At 32.5% G+C, this 22161-nt stretch overlaps 3 protein-coding genes across 3 annotated transcripts; all 3 read right to left on the bottom strand.

Moving 5' to 3' along the window:
• Positions 1–755: 755 nt before the first annotated feature.
• On the bottom strand, positions 756–4736 carry LOC123210994 (putative leucine-rich repeat receptor-like serine/threonine-protein kinase At2g19230). The gene is given in 10 exon segments (XM_044629492.1): positions 756–1235; positions 1238–1324; positions 1326–1350; positions 1454–1650; positions 1876–2001; positions 2072–2281; positions 3690–3951; positions 4022–4184; positions 4187–4555; positions 4652–4736. Coding segments are annotated over 10 exon segments (1695 nt in total). The 3' UTR covers positions 756–1064.
• A 1584-nt stretch (positions 4737–6320) lies between these two features.
• LOC123210093 (LRR receptor-like serine/threonine-protein kinase IOS1) lies at positions 6321–10707 on the bottom strand. Its single transcript, XM_044628289.1, has 13 exons — positions 10513–10707; positions 9880–10420; positions 9319–9794; positions 9073–9214; positions 8913–8984; positions 8753–8824; positions 8585–8665; positions 8172–8329; positions 7854–8080; positions 7643–7769; positions 7369–7431; positions 7052–7241; positions 6321–6950 (listed from the first exon to the last, which is right to left on the bottom strand). The coding sequence occupies exons 1-13, from the start codon at positions 10628–10630 to the stop codon at positions 6530–6532; spliced, it is 2688 nt and encodes an 895-aa protein (XP_044484224.1). The 5' UTR covers positions 10631–10707; the 3' UTR covers positions 6321–6529.
• Positions 10708–13486: 2779 nt separating this feature from the next.
• On the bottom strand, positions 13487–17964 carry LOC123210094 (LRR receptor-like serine/threonine-protein kinase IOS1). The gene is made up of 13 exons (XM_044628291.1): positions 17870–17964; positions 17234–17774; positions 16669–17144; positions 16453–16588; positions 16289–16360; positions 16105–16176; positions 15931–16011; positions 15208–15359; positions 14861–15087; positions 14632–14758; positions 14428–14490; positions 14147–14336; positions 13487–14016 (listed from the first exon to the last, which is right to left on the bottom strand). Exons 1-13 carry the CDS (start codon positions 17955–17957, stop codon positions 13608–13610), a joined length of 2634 nt encoding a protein of 877 aa, XP_044484226.1. The 5' UTR covers positions 17958–17964; the 3' UTR covers positions 13487–13607.
• Between the last annotated feature and the right edge of the window lie 4197 nt (positions 17965–22161).

Here is a 22161-nt window from a genome sequence, read left to right as displayed (position 1 = left end):
TTGAATTTAAACTAAGTTCAAATATAAAAAGTTAGTTCATTTTTTCAATCGAGTCAAATTTGAAGCAAGGGGTGTTCGACTCTAATTTATAACTTGAATCTATAATTTGAATTCATAGCGTTAGTTCGATTTGAATTTATAGTTTTAATTTATGGTTTAGATTTGTGATTTGAGTTTATAATTCATTTACAAAAAAACATTGTTTTGTCTATTATTTGATAAAACGACGTTGTTTTGTCGATGAGTCACAAACTTAAACCACAAATCTGAGTCGCAAATTTGAACTATAAATGCAAACCAAACTCGAGTCAAACCTTTTTTATTCAAATCGAACTCGAATCATCCTCAATTTTGATTCAATAAACTCAAACTGAATAATTTTTTATTCAAACCAAATTTGAGTTAGATAATATTCAAACTTGGTTTGTTTGTATCAATCCCTATGAATGCCAATAACAAATTTTAGAGCTTCCATAATTTAATGAACTTGCCTACTTACTTAGAGCTTCCAACTTCATTCTTGAACAATAATTAAGCAATTGAGTTAATTCAATGCCTACTTGATCTCTGAATCATGAGTCATGTCATGCCATAACAAGTGTTATTTCTAAACCATAACTTGTTTCATTAGGGTTTAGAGCTATTCTTCTTCCTACAGGTAAGAGATCTAGAAATTTGGAGAAGGAAACACATGTCCATACATTGTTTAACATGAACAAAATTTAAGTATATATTCATATACGCAGCCCTGCTTATGCATAAATATGTCTGTCAAACACCTAATAATGCTGTATTCTTCTATTTTCTGCTTCAATACCTGCAGCAGCTCTGCTCTTTTAATTTTCTTGAAGCACACAAGAAGGTTATTCCAAGACCTGGAACATGATGAAACATCGATTTATGCATGGTTTAAGTGCGTTACATTTTTGTAAAGTGCTACCTTAATATAGGAGATGTTTCAGTATCGAGATTCAAATCCATCGATAACATAGAATCTTTTGATTCAGCATCCTTGCCCATCTTCTTACGGGCTATCTCCATTTCTAAAGCCTCATGCGGTTCCATTAGTACTGACTCATGGTTGGTCTTTTAGCAGAAGTTGTAGAAACACAAGTCGTTGCCATTTCCACAGCTTTCCAAACAGAGTTGGTTTCAAAATCTCCATTCAGTCTTGGATCAACAATATTTGCAATATCTCCCTTGGCAAGCATGAAACTTACCCGCTGACTTACCGAGTCCTCTCAAGGTTAAGAGTATCAATGACAAGTTTGCCTATGATTATCTCCAAGAGAACTATCCCAAAACTATACACATCACTTTTTTTTTGTTAACCTGTTTGATGTATAATATCTATTGGGACAAAATAAATAACCTCAGCTTAGTTTAGTTTCGAAGATATAACGTTCCTCCATACAATGGTTGTGAATAGTATATCAATCACATTTGTACTTACTCAGGGTCAAGGTATCCAGGGGTGCCAGCAACAACTGTTGACACATGAGTTCCACTTTCAACTGAAAAAATTCTGGAAAAACCAAAATTAGATAATTTGGCCTGGAATCTTTCATTCAATAAGATGTTTGTGGATTTCACATCTCTGTGGACTATGGGTGGCTTACAACCACTGTGGAGGAACTCCAATCCAACGTTTTAAATCAATGTACGCTAGTTCACTTCTTAGATAGAAAACAAGGTGCAAAATGTTGAAAATAAAATATTGCAAATCGAAGCATTTGTAACCTTGTGTTGTGCTGCCTCTGTTGCTATTCGAAGTCTCCCTTCCCAGCTCAAGGTGTCTGCAACATTTTCTGTATTCATAAAAAAATTGTAAGCATATGAAACCTCATAAACATCTTATTGAATGGCAAAACAAACGTAAAAGATGTGATTGTAAGTTCCATTAGCCATGAACTCATAGATCAATCTCATGTTTGTGGGCTCATCGCAATATCCAACTAGTGTTGTCGAGTTCTTATGGTGAACTCTCATAAGAAGCTCAATCTGTAAAACAATAGACATAGTCAGTCATGTATGAGGAAGTTTAAAGTTTTTAGTAAAATAGTTGATACACCTCGGCTTTAAATTCTTTGTATCCTTGAACTGATGATGGAGACAGCATCTTCACAGCTACTTGAGCGTCATCAATGTATCCATGGTAAACTGCTCCGAATCCACCTTTTCCAATAGCCTTCTCAAAGTTATTTGTAAATCTCACTAAATCAGAGTATTCATACCCTGGAGTTTTTGACTCCAATGATTCATTCTTCTTCCCAACTGGATAAGAGTATCAACTTCAATAAGCATGAGTTGAGTGGATGTTGAAAAACTTTTAATAATTTCTTGTGCCATGATTTTTACCTTGTTTTCTTGATTTAAAGTTCCATAAAATAGACATTGCAGTTAGAATGACACAAATTGAAACTACTAGTGCTACTACTGGAACAGTAAGTTTGTTTTTATGTCTGCCTTTGCAGGAAGCTTCGGGACAAAGATCTGGATTTCCTTCCATAATGGAATAAATGGGAATCATTAACATAATACTTGAATGACAGCAATATGTAATGCTGATTGCTACAAGTAGTCAAGAGATCTATAATTTAGCAGCAGTATGCTCCTTATGGATAGTTTTTGTTAGAAATAAGTACAAAATTATTGATTTATAATTACCACTTTTACAAACAGTTTTTTCGTTTTCACAATACTCATAAGAATTTTAATCAATTGATCTAGCAATAGCTTTGAACTGAAAGCAAACCTTAGTGATAGCAAACCATTCTGTTTTCTGTCCATGAGGGCGGCTGGAATTGAACCTTTGGGTTTATTTCCACTTAAGTTTCTGCAAGTGAATGGTAAACATAATCCATATATATATATATATATATATATATATATATATATATATATATATATATATATATATATATATTTCAACCAATAAACTTAGCTGTGATAGAAATTCAGGCACTGATTCAATCAAGTTGTTATTCAACAAGTCCCTGAAAGGTAATTGAGAATATCAGATTGATTTATTTTCTATCATTGACAGTTTAAGAGCTCCTACAAGTTTATTAGGATTGAGATGTTTACAGAGATTTTATCGATGTGAGACAGGATATGTGAGGAAATATCTCCCTAGATATTCCACTAGATGATAAGTTCCTGGTTGCATGAAGAATCATGTTGTTATAAAAGAAAATGGATTCTGGATCAAACTTAAGAAAATTGAAACTACGATGATGGCTTTAAAGTGAAGACTCACAGGGATTTAATCTTGGGGGGATTATAATCATCATAGCTGCAATTAATACCTTGCCACATATAATATTTAGGGCCACAAGGATCTCCTTGCAATTCATGCAATTCATGACAACATCAACTAATGGTTGCAAATATGCATATACATAGAAGAGTTAAATCGAGGCGGACTAAAGAAGAGTTAAATCATCTACAACTTACAAAAAAAAAAAGAACATACCATCCTGTTGGTTTGTTAGGAATTGAGAGAATTCCTTTACTGTATATACCTCAAAAGCGTTAAGGATGGGTGGTAAGGATGAATTTTCAGTTTTTTTGATTGAGAAATCAATCGTTTCTGCTTCTATGGCTTTTGTACTGCAAGTGGTATTTGCGTTTAAGTTGTAAACAAAAGCGTAAGGGTTGTTCCAGAGCTTTCCATTTTAGTAGATGGCCTGTTCTCTAGTCTGGTTGCGTCGATTCTCTTGAACATCAGCAAAGTAGAAATAAACATAAAATCCCGATATGTTATTTGAGCGGTCCCAACTGAACTGCAAGGAATTGCTTATATTTGCTGGTACCACTGCAGTCCTCATGACAGCAGATGGTGGCCTGTATATGTCATCACTGGAATCAACAGGCTGGGAACTGCTTATTACTACCCAGCTGTTGCTGTTGTAGGGTGTCCATATGCGATCAAAAGGGTCATCTCTGTATCTGCACCACACAGATTTACTAGGAAATCAAAATTTTACTTACCAAATTTTGATGATATAAAATGTTCTACCTGGATGTTCCATTGTTGTTTGAACCAACATCCCACCGCCAAGAGAGTAGCAGTGATCCTGATCCAGTTTGGTAGGTGGAATTACTTGCAGGCCTTAATTCTAACGCTGAAATGAATGGTGTTCCGGAGCCTGTGTTCACAAGGCAGACATAGACATAATTTTTCTTGGGATATGAATGATCTCCTTTGTAACAATAGTGGATGCATCTTGCAATTCCACTGAATCCCACACATCAGCTTCAAGAAGTAGATCAAAGCTTGGTATTTGCCCCTGGCCATCATAATTGCCATACATGAATCTTGCTCTAATCAAAAACTTCAGATTTCCATGTAATGGTTTCACTGTGTAACAATTTTTTACACCTTCTGGGAAGCTTTTAACATTCAAGAATTGTTGTTCCAGGATGATACTGGTGTATTCTGGTGATATATTTTTGCTTACACCAGTCTCTATGAATGTTGCATCAGAAGTATAATTTAGGCCTGTCAGCTTATCATTCTGGTGATATATTCCACAATCTATGCTTATAAAGCCTGGGAAAAAAAAATATGGTTAGACAGAGAGAGATACTTGGTATATCAAAACAGTTAGTAAATAGAAATTAATACTTAAAAATTGTTTATTGAAACCTGATTGACTCTGACCATGAACCAGCTGCATTGTAAGAGCAACCATGCACAAGAACCCAAACAAAAAATGTTTAAACATCTCCATTGCTGCTTTTTTGTTCCTTCTACTACCCAATTATATAAGAAATGTGTGAAAAAAAGGCCACACTTCGTTTGAAGGAAAAGTGAAATGTCAACTTTGATTTGCATGGGAGAGTGGGCGGATCTGTCATGATGTCGGGGTAAGCCTCAAAGTTAAAAAATTTTGAAAATGGGTAGACAAGGCGGGCCCACCTTGATTTTTTAAAAAGTTCTTATTTCTAATTTCTTTTTAATTTAATTTAATATATAATGCAAATCAAACGGATGCAGTATAATTTTTCTAAAATCTTTCACTCACCATCTCCAAATTTCCAATCTTATTTGTTAAGGTTTATTTTCAAAATAAAAAATTGTAATTTTGTTGTTTTACTGTGTTGTTTCGTAAACAATATTTTTATTATAAAATTGGATTTATAAAACAAAAGGTTATTTATACATTTTTAATATTTTTATTTATTTATTTTCTTATTTTTAATTGAATAATACTATAAATATATGTATATTTTAGTTAGTTAATTTATATAAGTTATTTGTCTCATTGAAGATTATTATTATTTTTTAATTTCTTCAAATTATCTAAGTTATATTCAAAATGAGCATTAAGATTTTCAAGTAAAAAAAAAAAAAAAAGACATACATGATTTTGACATAATATCCAAATTATATTTAAAGTAAAAATTAAGATTTTAGATTTGAATCTCTGTAAAACTATTTATTATGCCTTCAATTGTGTAAGATGCAAAAGGTGAAGGTTTCACCACTAAAACTCACAGCAGGATGGATTGTAGTTGAAATTTTTACAGCGTGGTATTGAATTCGTGTGTGAAAGAAGGAAGGAAAGAAAATGACTGGTGGTTTACTTAAAACATCAAAAAAATGTGACCCACAACCAGCGGTTTGCTTAAAACATCAAAGAAGTTTTACGGAACTTTAATGACCCAAAGTGCACGTTTCTGTCCTGTCTAAGGAAAAAGAAAAAGTATAATAAAATTTATTTTAAAATCAAATCACTTCAAATATTAACCAATTTTAAATCAAAGCTATTAATTAGTCGGATTAAATTTTGAGTAATATTATTTATATATAATAGATTAAAATTAAAAATAAAATAATATCTAATACATAGTAATATGTTATTACTTATATATGAAGTTATGCACGTAAATTGTGTACATAATTTTATTATTAAATTTTTTGTTAATCAATTTTAAATCAAATGATAAAAAATTATCTTATTTTATTATTTTTTAAAAGATAAACTTGATATTTTATTAAATTTTTTTAAAACTGGTTTAATTCAATTAATTGTTTTAAAAAAATACATTCACACTCGTAACCAGTTCAAAAAATTGATTATTCTATATTTTCAAGTCAGTATCTAAAATAGTTTTTCAAATAATTTATTTTTTCGGTTAAATCAATTCGGTGTGACTGACAGGCAAATAATATTGAAACATCCCTGTATCTAACCTCCAGCATCATACCATGAAATGGCACTGCAAACGCAGTAATTGCAAGAAAAAATCAAACCAGCTTGAGATGGTGACAGGACTTGTCCAAATTAGTGTAGTACTTGGCAAAACAAAAGTAAAAAATGTGGTCAAGATGAATTGCGCTAATTCAGTTACAATAGACATATATTTGTCTTCTCTAAGCTTTATGAAATAATAAAATCCATATTCACAATGAGTTTACAAACAAACAGTGCTAAAGCCATCTCTGGCTAAAAGTCTTAAAATATTTCTTTCTATATTGCTTATGAAGTCCCAATATAAACACTATCAGCTGGCAGAATGGCTACCTTGCTAAGGGAGAGAATTCTTCATTGATATTCAAAGTCATCGTTTCAGCATAATCATTTGATTCGAGGTCACTAGAGTCCTTCCTTTTTCGGGCTGTCTCCATTGCTAAACACTCCTTTACCTCCATCACTACAGCATTCATTGTAGGTCTTCTAACAGAAGTTGAAGATACACAAGTCATTGCTATTTCCACAGCTTTCCACACAGAGTTAATGTCAAAATCTCCCTTTAACCTTGGATCAACAGTACTTCTGATATCTCCCTTGGCAAGCATAAAGCTAATCCAATGACTTATGTGAACATTGTCATTTTCAAGTGTTTTTGAAATCACAGGCCGGCCTGTTATTATCTCCAGGAGAACAACCCCAAAACTATACACATCACTCTTTTCCGTTAATCTGTTAGATATATAGTACCTGCAAGCCAAAAAAAGTATAATTGATCTGTGTACAAGTATATCTGTTCTTGTTTTAACTCATGAAAAGAGTTCTAAGTATAATTGAGCAAAACCACTTACTCAGGATCAAGGTATCCAGGGGTTCCAGCAATAATGGTTGAAACATGAGAGACACCTTCAACAGGAAAAGTCCTGGAAAGCCCAAAATCAGCCAGTTTCCCTTCAAATTTATCGTTTAATAAGATGTTAGTACACTTCACATCTCTGTGGACAATTGGTGGTTTACAACCGTGGTGCAAATACTCCAATCCTGCATTCAAAACTCAATGAAGTTTAATTGACTTGAAGCCTGCATTAAAAGACTGCTTCGAAAATGACTATTATCTTGTGTAATAAAAGATTTTAAAAAATCATCTTGTAACGTTCTGCTAGCTAACCTTGAGCTGCTTCGACCGCTATTTGAAGTCTCTTTTCCCAATTCAAGACATCTTTGCTACTATCTGCATTCACACAGAAACTGTTTAGACCTTAATGCACAATATGGTATGATTAAGTATTCAGCAATCTTGAATAATGTGGTTATAATTTCCAGTTCCAGAAATATAAATTGTATGACTTCATTGTTTCAAAAAGAAAATTTGATGAGACAAACATTAAAGCTTGTATGCAAGCATGTGTATATACAACAGAAGAATTCAAGAAGATTTGTACCTGATAGATGCTCTTCCAAGTTCCCATTAGCCATGAACTCATAGATGAGTGCCATGTTGGTGCCCTCCTCACAATACCCCGCAAGAGTTGTTAAGTTTCTGTGGTGAACTCTCAAAAGAAGCTTGACCTGCAATTAAGAAAAATTTCTTGTCATTAAAGAGAACTTCATGTCCTGTTTTATCACTTTTATATTGAAATTTGTAATGCATACCTCTGCTTGAAACTGCTTATACCCTTGCACAGATGATGGAGAGAGCATCTTTACAGCTACTTGAATGTCATTATCTATGTAACCATGGTAAACTGTTCCAAATCCTCCCTTGCCAAGAACCCTTTCAAAGTTGTTAGTCATTTTCAGGACATCAGAGTAAGAGAATTGCCGATTGTTTCCTTCAAATGACTCAAATGAGGGGATGGATCTGGTGTCCACTCTCTTACCTGTTCAATTATAATATAGCACAATAAGAATTTATCCAAGTAATGCATCTCTTCAAACTGTCAGTAATATTTGAAATAATGCGGTGCAAACCTTTGTGCTTTCTTCTTTTAAAGCTCCACCAGCTAATTAATGCAGCTAAGAGGATGAAAGCTACAGCCGCAGATGTTGCCACTGGAATAACTATGTTGTTTTTTTCCTTTGTATTTTCACATGAAACTGTGAGACAAAGTTCTGGATTTCCCTCAAGTCTAGAATTGAGACAATAGAAGCTTGTAAGAAAATCTGTAGCATAAAGAGTTATCTAACAGTAATTTATTATATAATCTTCTGTTACAAATACATATAGAGTTGCTTCTTCTGGGCAAAGACTTTTAATGTTTAAGAAATAAAACAGAGGATTTTCAGCATTAATGATAGCTTAAGCATTTAAATTGTTATCAAACACAGTAAGTTTGCAAAATTAAATATCAGCAATCATTTGAAGGAGTCAAGAAGAAGTTTACCTTAATGTTAGTAATTTATTGTTACTTTTCTCAATCAGCTGGGCAGGAATTGAGCCAGAAAGATTGTTCCTTTCTAAGTTTCTGCAGAAGGAAATGTAGTAATGGTTGTCTTTTTTCCTTTTTTCGCCAAGAAACTTGCACACTAAGTTTTAATCTCAAGTAACTTACAGGAATTTCAAGGAGGTCAATTGAGCGAGAGATTCCGGGACAGGTCCTCCCAGATTATTGTCTGACAAGTCCCTGACAAAACAACGGATAATGGTTAGTCAATTTTTTTCTCTAATTATTCTGAGAACTTATTAACACCTGTGAGATTTTTTACACTTACAAAGATGTAATCATGGTGAGATTTGACAGGTAATTAGTTATGTTCCCTGTTAATCCACTTGAAGATAAGTTTCTGAATGCAATTCAATAATGTCAATTCTAGAGAATTGGAATTAAGCAGCAAAGATATTATATTAGCTAGCTATAAGGCATGAACTTACAAGGATGTGATTCTTGGTGGACCATCTGTACCACCATAGCTGCAATTAAGGCCCTCCCACAAGAAAGCCTGAGGAGCACAAGGATCCCCTTCCCAATCTTTTTTCAATTCATAGACCAACTTGATATTTGTAATTGCATCAACTAATGTGTTGCCATATGAGACATAAGTTAGAAACTAAAACTACAATCATTGAAGAAACTGGCATCAGGTTAGCCTTAAATGGCATAAATTGATAAGAACATACCATCTTGTTGGTCAGTTTGCGACTGCAGGAGTTTTACCACTGTGTAAACCTCAATGGCGTTAATGATTGGCGGATGAGTTGAATTTCTAGTCCTGATGATTGAGAAGTTATATGTTCCACCAGTCAAGGCTTTTTTAGAGAATACGGTGGTCGTTTCCAGGTAATCTGGACTAAAAGGTCCATACCAAAGTTCTCCATTCAGAGTAATGTTGAATTGTCTGGTCTCATTTGCTTTCAGCTCTTCAAGTTCAGCAAAATGCATGTAAACATAAAATTGGGAATTGGGATTATCTGGTTCCAGGTAGAAATTCAGGGGCATGCTCTCATTAGTCGGTTTGACAGCAGTTTCCATGACAATCGGTGCTGGTTGGTAAGCATTGCTAACATTGGCATCAACGGTAAGCGAAGTGCTCAAGTTTGACCACATATTGAAATAATACGGGGTCCAAACACGATCATAAACATCTTCTTTATACCTGGCACATTGCTCATTAATCACACAAAGCACATAAACATTTTTTATTTTCTTGCATAAAAGTTAGGGTTAACAAAAAGCCTCACCTGATTGTTTTACCCGATGTTGAACCCATATCCAATCGCAGAGATTTTTCCAGAGATCCAGTCTGAGTTACATAAGCTGTGCTTCTCAAAGGCCTTAACTCTAGTGCTGAAATAAAAGGTGTCCCGGAACCAGTATTCACCAGACAGACATGCAAATAATTTGAAGCGACAACATGAATTATCTCTGGGAGTATAGAAGTAGAGGCATTTGATATTATTACTGTTTCCCAAAAATTAGGCCCCACGTAGAGATCAAATTGAGGCAGTTTGTTCAATCTATCATAGTTTCCATACAAGAAACTTCCCCTTATTAAATATTTCCCACCGCTGGTAAGATTTAATCTGTAGCAATTTCGTTTCCCTTCAGGAAAACTTCTGACATGCCACATCTGTCGTTGCTTATTATTTACATATTCATCTGGCACAGAGTATGAAGAGCCAGTGTCTGTATAGTCAGCATCGGAAGTATAAATTATGCCTGTCGTTTCTTCAGTATAGTTTGGAGAATTCCCTGGTAACCCACAGTCCAAGCTGATGAATCCTGACAGAAATATATGAGCAGTTAAATTCCCAGTTACATAAACAGAAATAAAACTTCAACACATCCAAAATTCAGATAAACGATTTGCTAACCTGATTGATTCTGTGCAGAAACAAGAAGAGTAAGAGTAGAATAAACTAGTAATAGCAACACAAATCTCATGAAAATCGCCATAACCTTTCTGGGGCGGACCAAACAGCAGATCAACATTCAATCTTATTATTTATACAGACGAAGTCCAGGTGTGAAAAACAAGAATGGCCACTTGACATGGTCAAATGCAACTGTTTTTGAAGCTTGCTTTTACTTTTTTATTCATTTTGTAAATTGAATGATACATGTCAACATCAGTTGGCTGACATTGTTGAACGAAGACAAAGACTTGGTAAGAGTCTTGGCGATAAAAACAAAGCAGCCCAAGTCTTTGGACTGGCTATGATAAAAAGGATCAAGGGTAAGCTTGATGAATAGATCAACATGTAAACTTCAGGTTCCTGGAAGGTTACCTAGGCGTGTTGGAGGAGAAACATGAAATAGTCGTCTTGCAAGTGGACCTGTTCCCAAAGTTAAAAATTAAGTGGACGCTTGTGAATTAAAAAAAAAATTTACTGCCAGCACGAGGTAAGTTTCTAGAAAGGTACAGGACAATCTTGAAGTTATCATCGATTAATTTTTTTTCTTTTCTTTTTATCGATATTATTCGATCAATTTTATAAAAAATAATCATAATAATACAAATATATATTATTTCTTATAATTATTTATAATTTTATATTTTATTTAAAATTATTTAATTATATAATAATATATTTTGTATATATCTAAATTATGTATTTAAAAATATGTGTATATAATTTTATTATTTATAAAATATTATGAATAAATTGTAATAATAAATTAAATATCTTCTAAGGGAATACACGTCTGTGAACTTTCAAATAAAAATATTTATTTACTTTCTTAAGTTCATCAAACTTTTAATATATTACTACTCACACTTCATTTCATAATTTTCTATAAATAATTTGAGAGAAATTTTGAGAATAATAATGGCATGTTTTCTCCTTTTAATTTCATCTTATTTTGACGTGAACCTGTTTTCAATTTTTTATCTTATATTGTATTCAGTTTTATGGTATTAAGTTACATGATAGTTAAACCATAAATCTTATCATATATTAAAAATATAATTTTCTATATTATGTATCTTATTTTATCACAAAATATGTATTTTAAAAACAAAATAATAAAATATTCATAAAATAGTAAAAATTTTAATTAAGACAATATTATTTTAAAAATATCATAAACATCCGTAAAAATTTAAAATTTTTTATTTCACCCTATTACATTAACATTTTTTTAAAAGGTATGTCACAATGTATCAGTAATTTAATATATCATATTTATCACATCATTTTTTATCTATACTATATTATATTTTTTATATATATTACATATCATAAAATATTGACAATCATGTTTAGTTGTCTTGTCAATAATAGATTACTTTTTCTTATATTTCTTAAATTATTTTTCGTATTATTATAATAAGTTCAATTTTAGGTATCAGTATATGTTATCTCAATTTACACGAATTATATTTGAATCAGGCGTTCCTCATAAACTATCATCCAAACTAGCTAGGCTTATAAATCCTTTAATATGGTTATAGAAATCTGCTAATGTGAACATGCAATGTGTCAATATGAAACAAAATGTGAAATTTTCAAAACAACTGTAATATTCTTATGATGATTTGGTCAACTTCTGAAAGTTTTAATATTTCTTTATGATAAATTATATATATGAAATTTCAAACATTTGGCACACAATGAGGGTCTAGGCCTCTAGGGTAAACCGCTCCATCCCCTGCATTGACTAATTCTCACTTGTCAAGCGCAGAACAAAAATAAATAAGGTCAACATTAGAATGGCAATAAAATATAAGAGGCTTAAGAAAATTTGAAGCCTTTTTTTTTTTCACACCTTGCATAAATTTGAGGCTACCTAATTCTATATAATTTAATAGATCAATTTCAATCTGGATTCTTCAATTTTAATATATTTTAGGCCAAAAGACTTATTCCCACCTAAGTTATGGTGAAATTTTAAATTCTTACCCTTTAATTTTCAAAAACTTAAACACCTATCTATGATTTAAAAAACTAATAATTTTTCCCCAAAAGTAAGTTTGGGTTATAGATAAAATCATCATTTAATAATAATATTTAAAATTTATACATTTTACTCTCTTAATTTGAAAAACTAATAATTTCTCTTAAAATTAAGTTTTAAAAAGTGATATTTTCTTTTCTATTTAGGGTTTTCAATTTTGCAGGTGAATTTCCAGCTAACGATGGTCGATTTCTCTTTTTTTCAGTGTTATCTCTCCTTTCATATTTAATATCGGATCAACAAGACCGATTTCCTCATCTAGACCATTGCCGTCGCCATCCACTTCCTCTAAATCAATTGTCTCAGTTGATGAACCATTGTCTAAATCAATTTAATAATTTTTTTTCCTAAATAGTTTTCCTTTCGGCTGTTGGACTTTTGTTAGGTCCACTTTCTCTAAAAGTTTGTAAGTCCAGAAATTTAGTCTTGGACACAAATTCCCAAATGACATTTGAAGCTTTTTGTGTTCTTAAAACTTTTTGTCTAACTTTATAGATAGATAACCGGAAAACTAGTGTTGGTAAGGGAAAATTCTGTCTGATTTGGTCAAATGAATAAATCTCAAAATATAATAGTCGGATTTTATTAAATAAATTAAGGTTTCATAAATATAATGAAGATTTGAATCTAAACTTTTTCTTTAAAAATTTTAATATTTCACCAGTTTTGTTAACTTTAAAAAATGAGAAATGATAAACTTTACAATTGATATGTTAGTGCTATTGTTATCACCAATGTGATAAAATAAAAGACATAAACCAAGGATAAAAAGCAAACCTGAAATCTGTAATGCAATGATATAAAACACTCATAGTACATAAGATTGTGATTACAAATAGAAACATCACGCTTGAAGCACTAAAGTAAAAGTTTTAACATAATATAATGTGATTGACTGAGGCACCAAAACCATTACGTTTATTTGATTTTTCATAGAATTCAGACACCAACTGAAGTTGACGAAGCAGTGAGACTCGAAAAGCCATCTTAATTTGCTGACCTGAAAGTACTACCTTGCTGAAGGAATGAAATCAGTTCCTAAATTTAGAGACACCATTTCATGATGATTTCCTGGTTGAACCCCACGTCTTTCCTTCCGAGCAATCTCCATTTCTAAACATTGATTCAGTTCCCTCACTATATAATTCATGCTTGGCCTTTCATCGGAAGTATGAGACACACTAAGCATTGCTATTTCAACAGCTTTCCAGGCTGAGTTGATGTCAAAGTCTCCTCCTAACCTTGGATCGACTGTCTTTTTGATATCTCCTTGTGCAATCATGGAACCAACCCACTGGCTTATGTGATTATTCCCATTGTTATTTGCAATCACCGGTCGACTTGTGATCAACTCCAGAAGAACGACCCCAAAACTATAAACATCACTTTTCTCACTTAATCTATACGTTTGAAAATACCTGCAAGTTCAAAAAGATTACTTACTCCATAAAAAATAAAAAAAAAGGTGGGTAAATCTTGCTAAACCAACTTTATTAAGGTGTTCTTTCTTTTGATCACTTCAAGTATGAGATGAAGAAAATTACTTACTGAGGGTCAAGGTAGCCGAAGGTACCAGCAACACCTGTTGACAAATGAGTGCCACCTTCAACTGGGAAAGTTTTTGTGAGCCCAAAATCAGCTATTCTGGCGTGGAAGTTTTCACTCAATAGGATGTTTGCAGACTTGATATCCCTGTGTACTCTGGGTGGTTTACAGCCATGGTGTAGATACTCCAATCCTGCATTTCAAATTCCCTTAACCAAGTTCACCTAAAGGCACAAATATGAAACTAAATGAAAGCTAAACGAAAGACTTGCAAATTGATTAACCTTGTGCTGCCTCCACCGCTACACGAAGTCTCCCTTCCCAACTCATGACATCTGCACTCTTATCTACATCCAGGCAGAAAAACAAATAAATTTACAACTGATTCTAAGTTTTCTCTTTTTGATCATCTCTCTTGTCATCCATTTGGTTTCAAAGTTTCAGAAAATGAAGTCATTAATTATCAAATGGCCTAGTAAAAAACTAACCTGACAGATGCTGTTTCAAGTTTCCATTGGCCATGTACTCATAGACGAGCCCAATTTGCTTGCCTTCAGCGCAATATCCGTAAAGGGGTGTGAGGTTTCTGTGATGCACTGTCTGAAGAAGCTTCACCTGTAAATTAAAAAAATCTCTTTAGACTTCACATCGCACGCACATAATAAGTAAGCAAGCTCAAAAGACTAAATGCAAGTTCTATTAAGATTCACATGATACCTCTGCTTCGAACTCTTCATATCCTTGATTTGATAATTCAGAAAGAATTTTCACAGCAACTTCAGTATCATCATCCAAGTAACCATGGTAAACACTTCCAAAACTTCCTTTACCAAGTTCTCTTTTGAAGTTGTCGGTGATCATCGAGAGCTCAGCATATGTAAATCGTCTGATCTTTTCCGTTAACACATATGATGATTTTCTTGGGGTTCTTCCCCATATTTGTCCTGATTAAATCAATAATCAGAGAAATAATAATACTAAGATACATGTGAAAATACATGAAAATTTCAGGTGCATGTGCTCTGGACTCTGGGGTTACTAATACTAGCAATGCAAAAAGATACCTCGTCTGGGACATTTAATTCTGCAGAAAATAGCCAATGCAGCTGATAGTATGAACAAGGCAGCGAATGCTGCTACAACTGGAACAACAACATTGTTCTTCTTTTTCTTGGCGCATGAAACTGAAGCGCAAAGATAGGGATTGCCATCCACACTTCAATCAAACACCAGTGAGAACAAATGTGAGAGCTGAGAATTATAAGTATTAAATAAACTGACCCTACGCAAATTGAAGGTTTCACTCTCTTTTTGGGCAGATTGCCAGACTGAAGCCCAGATTGATCCAGCCCAAGATTGATCAGGCCTTTATTTACTTAAGAACAATAAATATATAATAGTACAAATTTAATTGAATATTTCTTATAAAATTTAGTAAATTCTTGCCATGGTAAATAAATAAATATAAGTACCATTATATAGGTGTAAACCCATAATCAGAGCTGAATTAAAATGCCCAGAGAAAATTATAAACAAACTGTTTGATATGAAAAACTCATTATGATATTTGACCAAAATAATAAAAATATTTTTTTACAATTAAATTTAAAGGTTGATTTTAACATACAAGTGAAAATTTGATCTTTTCAAACTTAGAGGTTGGAAATCGGTCATTTCATCCAACCTTGGATGGGAAACTTCTTTCAGAAATATCACTGAATCGGAAAATTTCAAAGGGTATTTGACTTCATATGGCATCATAGTTGTTGACAGGAAGAAAATCATACCTTAATGATAAGGAACCATTTTTTGATCTTTCAATAAGATCAACTGGAAGTGAACCTGTGAAATTATTTCCACTTAACTTTCTGCAAAATTCATACCAGAAATATGAATTAATCCCTGGTTTTGATACCAAGACACATCCCATTTCAATTTATAAATCCCACGAATTAACTTACAAGGTGTTCAAGAATTGCAGTTCAGACAGAAACTTAGGCACTGATCCAGTCAAACTATTGTTTGATAAATCCCTGAAAATTTAAAAAAATAATTAATTTTTTGAGTCAACCAATTGATCTCATCTTCAGTAGGTTGAAGATTCACTAAATTAATCATGTGAGATGGAGATTTATATATACTTACAGTTGTTTAATCATTGTAAGTTTGGAAATGTAAGGAGGTATTTCACCAGTCAACCCATTTGAAGACAAATCCCTAAATTCATGTCCATTCATTTGATTAACAAAGTATCATTAAAATCAAACTAAAAAGTTAAATAAAATGTGTTATTGAAGACATAAACTTACAGGGAAATAATTCTTGGAGGATCATAACCATTAAAGTTGCAATCAAGTCCAGCCCACAAGCAGTCTTGAGGAAGACATGGATCTCCTTGCCAATCTTTCATCTTATACAATGACTTGATATTGTTGATAGCATCAGCTAAAGTTGCAGATTCAGCAGAATAATTAGTATTAAAAATCGTCTGTACTGTTAGATGCTAGCAATTTGGAAGAGCTTACCATCTTCTTGCTCAGTTTCTGATTGGGGGAGATCTTTCACCACATAAAATTCGACTGCGTTGAGGATTGGAGGCAGGGTTGAATCTTCGGTTTTAATTATTTGAAACACCAATTGTGCTCCGCTCAAGGATGAAGGGGTGTATACAGAGGACGTGTACAAGTAAGTTGGACTAGTAGGTCCATACCAGTGGTTTCCATTCACAGTAATATTGAATCGTCTGGACTGATTTGCAGGAAGATCTTCAAGTTCAGCAAAGTGCATGTACATATAAATCTTCGAAGTCGGATCCACAGGTGTGAAGGTGAGTTGCAAAGGCTCACTTACACTTTTTGGTATCCCAGCACTTTTCATCACAATTTGTGGAGGCTGAAAGTCATTGTGACTACCAGCATCAACTGTGGCAGTGGTAGTCAACTGATCCATGGTGGGATTGTTATATGGTACCCATCTTCGATCGAAGACATCATCTGGATACCTACAGGATTGTAAAAATTTTCTTACTAGTTAAGCATAGAGTGAACTTATCTTAAATTTGTAGACAAAATTGTCACCTAAATGGCTCACCTGACTATTGCATTTGTAATAGGTTGAACATTCTTCCTTGCATAGACCATAAGCGACTCAGGTGATTGAGTAACATAAGTGGTATTTTTCAGTTGCCTGAATTCTAGAGATGAAATCAATGGTGTCCCTGAGCCTGTATTCACCAGACAGATGTTGATATAATCTGATGGCGAAAAATGTATGATTTCCCTGAACAGGATGGTGGAAACATCGCTAAGAACTATAGAATCCCACTGATTAACCCCCAGGTACAAATCAAATGATTGTGGTGGTGTGGCTTTGTCATCAAAATTTCCGTAGAAGAAGTTTGCCCTGATCAAGTATCTACTTTGCTTGGTGACTTTTATATGGTAACAGTTTTTGGATCCTTCAGGAAAGCTTCTGAGAGTCCATAGCGGTTTTTGAAGACTGTCTAATTGATATGTTGCAGCCACACTGTAGGTCACCCCAGTTTCTATGAAGCTTGAATCAGAAACATAATAAAGGCCAGTTGTTGGATCCGTGTAGTTTGAAGTTGCTCCACAATCTATGTTGATAAATCCTGGAAACAGAGATAAAATCATTAGCTGGTTCCGAGTTACATTATCCATGGCAATCAGTGTTAATAAAAAAAAAGATTCAGAAATGAAAGTTGACCTGGTTCCTGAGCATGAACCTGCAGAAGAACAAAGGCAAAAGCAACTAGAAATGAAAAGCATTTACAGTGAAACATTCTCATGGTCATCTTCTCTGGTTTCATCCAGGGAATGAGATCAAATTCAGAAGTGTTAATTTGGCCAATCATATATCAATTCATTTAGCTACGTATGTAGCTGTAGAAGCTTGCATGTCAATAAAACGTAGAATATTTGATACTGACAGGTCTTCGTATAATTAGAGTCTAATATTCTAGCCCTATTTCTAAGTCAATTGATGCTCGAGTAATATTAAAATGAATCCTAGAATTCGAAGTCGATGTGATAGGTGGGATCCATCGGTTGGACCCAGGGGAGAAAAATTTTGACCAAATTATAGTCCGAAGATATCATGGAAAGGGAATAGTAATTCACAGCCTACGAAATCCACCAAAGTTGTAGAGCTCGACTTTTGCTGTTAGCATCTAATTCAGGATGAGACAAATCTTGCAAAACTACCATTGGAAATTGTTTTTCAATAATGATTTTGCCTATCTATTCGCTGTGTTTATCTGGAAGAGAGAACTATTATTTTCCCCTTTTTGCCCCGGTCTAAATGACACTTTGCCACCTATGAGCTTGAAAAAGGATAGTTTCCCACTTTCCCTTTTATTTTTTCTTGTTAACTCTAACAATTAAAAGATATACAGGTAATTAACCAAAAAAATAGTGAATTAAAAAGATTTTCCGAAATATTAACTAGTGAGCTTGACAACAATCCGACAATTAAATCTACCTTTGAATGCTCCGGCCTGCCTACTCATCTTACGCCCGCCCTAACAATCCAGCCTAGTCATCTTAGGCCCGCCCAAACCGAACAACTCTTCTCTCATTTATCAAATCATCTTGTTTGTATATATAATTACATATTATTTATTTTACATGATAAAATTATAATTCTTACTTTATGTTCTTTTCTGAATAAACTAATAATACTTTGATAAAATGATTTTAGTCTTTTATTTATATTTTAAAAACATTGATAATATTAAATTAAAGTAAAAATATAATAAAAAATATAACAAAAAAACTTTAATTGAATTTTTAAAATTTTTTATTATTTTATTTTAAAAAATGTATCATATGATATGATACAATAAATAATATATGATATAAAAATTAGATTTTTGAAACATAATATGATATATAATTTGACTATTATAATCCAAGATATTTGTCACTCAAATGAAAAATTTTCCAGGTAAAATTTTCTATAAAACTATTTATTACGCGTTCAAGTTTGGAAAATTCGAAGGTTGAACGTTTCAGCCTTAGACCTCGTAGGAGGACCGTGGCTTAAAATTCTACGAAATGTTATAAATGGATTCAACTGTGAAAGGAGGAAAGAAAACGACTGGTGAATATGAAGGGCAGACTAGCATAAATAAAATGTGACCCAGAACGACCTGTGGACTATCAAGTCAATTTAAAAAAAACAAAAAGGGTTGACGGAACTTTAATAACCCAACAAGAGCAAGCTTTGCAGATTGCAGGGTCAAGATACACCTTTTTAAGAAAGAAACAAAGTATGGGAAAATTTATTTAAAAGTAGAATCACGTTAAAGTTTTTATTAATTAATTTTAAATCAAAATTTAAAATTTTATTCTATTTTATTTATTTTTAATCTTTATATAAATTCAATACTTTATTAATTTTTTTAAAATCAATTTGATTCAAATAATTAATTAAAAATATATATACCAACACATTTAAAAAATTGGTTATTATGTATTCTTGAATTGGTATTTAAACTAGTTTTAAATAATTTATTTTTTGATTCAACTGAGTTGAGTTGATTTGATTACCAAATAATATTCAAACACCCCTATATCTAGCATTGAACATCATACCATAAAATGACACTGAAAAGGTTGTTAGGTGATAAGGCCATTAATTGTTACTATTTTGATTTATAATTCCCTTGTGTTATGTGGAAATTTGATTTAATCTAATGGAATTACTTATCTTTTTGCATTTAGGAAGCTTTGAGCAATTTTGGAATAAATAGGGCCAAAAAGAGGAAAAACTGCAGCAAATATATTAAACTGGAAATTTCGTAATGCAGACTAGGCGTGGGCACGTGAAAGATGAGAGCAGAATCCGGAAAGCAGATCTGAACGTCCAGATCTGTTACAAGAGTCCATAAAAAATTAAGATTTGCTTCCAAGGAAAGGGATAATCACCAGCTGGAAAAGAGGATTAATTGAGCTAGATAAGGAAGGAGATTTTAGGAAGAAGGATATATATTAAAGATACATATCTTTTCCTTTCTTTTTGGGAAGATATGTATCACTTTGCTTGATTGGATTAATATTCAATTTCCATATTTTTAGTAGGAAGATAATATATATATATATATATATATATATATATATATATATATATATATATTCTTATTTTTTTATTGGAGAATTATCAACCATTGTACTTAGAGAATTAGAGAGAAAAACATGGTCTACAGTGGTTGAATAATTTATCTTGGTTGAAGGGATCTGAAACCATAGAACTACAATGATTGTGAGATTTATTTTCGTTCTTTAATGCATCTTTTAATTATTTGAGTATTGGTTATCTTTCTGAATTATTTTTCATGATTGTGTTGGTTGATTTCTAAGGTGCGCAATTAGTTTATCAATTAATATAATCTATTGCTAGTTTAGGTGCTGAATCCGTAATTGTTCAATCCACCTAATCGAAGTGGCAACTAGGTTTATCGTTTGCTGCGTCAGAAACTTTAATCCTAGGAAAATAATCAACTAGATTAAATGCAACGTCGTACGTTTGTGTTGTCTTGCTTCGTTGGTCTTTCTAATTCGTAATGCTATTGTTTAATTAAATTCGAGATCGTATCCGAATTATTAATCAATAAGGGTTAATTGGAATACATGTTTTTGGTTAACTAATCGTAAGGAAGGACAGGTTAATTTAATACCACAACGAATATTCAATTAATTAATTTGATAGTTTGTTTCGATGATCAATCGTAGTTCCAATGGTGGATGTGACCGAAGACCAAGGTTTGTTAAATCAATTTATTCCTTTTAGATTACTTTTCTGAATTTTTATTTATTGTTTTCCATTATAATTTGCATTCAGTTCAAAACCCCCTTTTTATTTCTTTGTTTCGATTATTTGTAACGACGTACTAATCAAGGCTCTTCGAGGGATCGATCCCTACTTTCCTTTACTACATTTTTGTTACAGGAATTTAGGATTTAATTTGGGTGTCAACGACAGCACGTACCATTAGGGATTAAAAAGAGTGATATATTTAATAAAAATAATATAAGTTAGTAATATATAAGTGTGATAAATTAAACTTTAACGTAAAATAATTAATTTTATATAATATGAATTTTGATCATTATAATTATAGATTCAATATATTTCAACAAAAAGACACAAATTATTTTGGAGTTTTTGACAAATCCATCAACATAGAAAAATCCAATCAGACTGTGATGGTGACAGGACTTCTCCAAATCATTATGGTATTTAGGCTTGGATATGATCCAAACTGGCTCGGTCTCGAAATTCTATTCGGCTCGATTTAGTTAGGCTCAAATTTATTTGATTAAAATTTGAATCAAACTCTAGCAAAAAAGATTTGACTCGTTTTTTAATTCGAGCTGAACTTGAGTCAAAATGTGTTCAATTTGGTTTAGCTTGAATTCAACTCGATTGAAAAATGCCCTGGTATAGTCTTTTGTGCAGATACTCTTGCTCTAGTTGCAAGGGACTCAATTGTCACCATAGTGGAAACTCCGTCAAATTATCTTTAAACCTGTTTTTCACATTTTAATATTCACTATTTCATTTTTATCTTACCATCCTCTAAATAGAGAAGTCATTTTTATAATGTTTCAACTAGATATAAATATGGGATCATCTCCAATTTTCAATATGGTTTGGATATAATCCAAACCGATTTGGTCTTGAAAGTTGATTTGACTTGATTTAACTTGATTCAAATTCGTTTGATTAAACTTTGGACCGAACTTGAGCGAAAGATTTAGATCATTTTTTAATGTAAGTCAAACTAGAACCTAGGGGTGTTCGGGCTTAACTCGGCCCGAATCTACCCCAAGTGGTATTCAATTACAATTGACATATATTATTATTTTTGGGAGGTTTCTGTTAAATAAAAAATAATGAAACTTTATTCACGAAGAATTTACCTACAATGTAAACCCATCTCTGGCTAAAAGTCTTAAATTGTTTCTTTCTATTTTGCTTAAGAAACAATGCCATTT

The sequence above is a fragment of the Mangifera indica genome, chromosome 3 (assembly GCF_011075055.1).
Source record: "Mangifera indica cultivar Alphonso chromosome 3, CATAS_Mindica_2.1, whole genome shotgun sequence".
Classification (NCBI taxonomy): domain Eukaryota; kingdom Viridiplantae; phylum Streptophyta; class Magnoliopsida; order Sapindales; family Anacardiaceae; genus Mangifera; species Mangifera indica.
The sequence above is the reverse complement of the archived record's forward strand: the minus strand, read 5'-3'. Positions and strand labels throughout refer to the sequence as shown.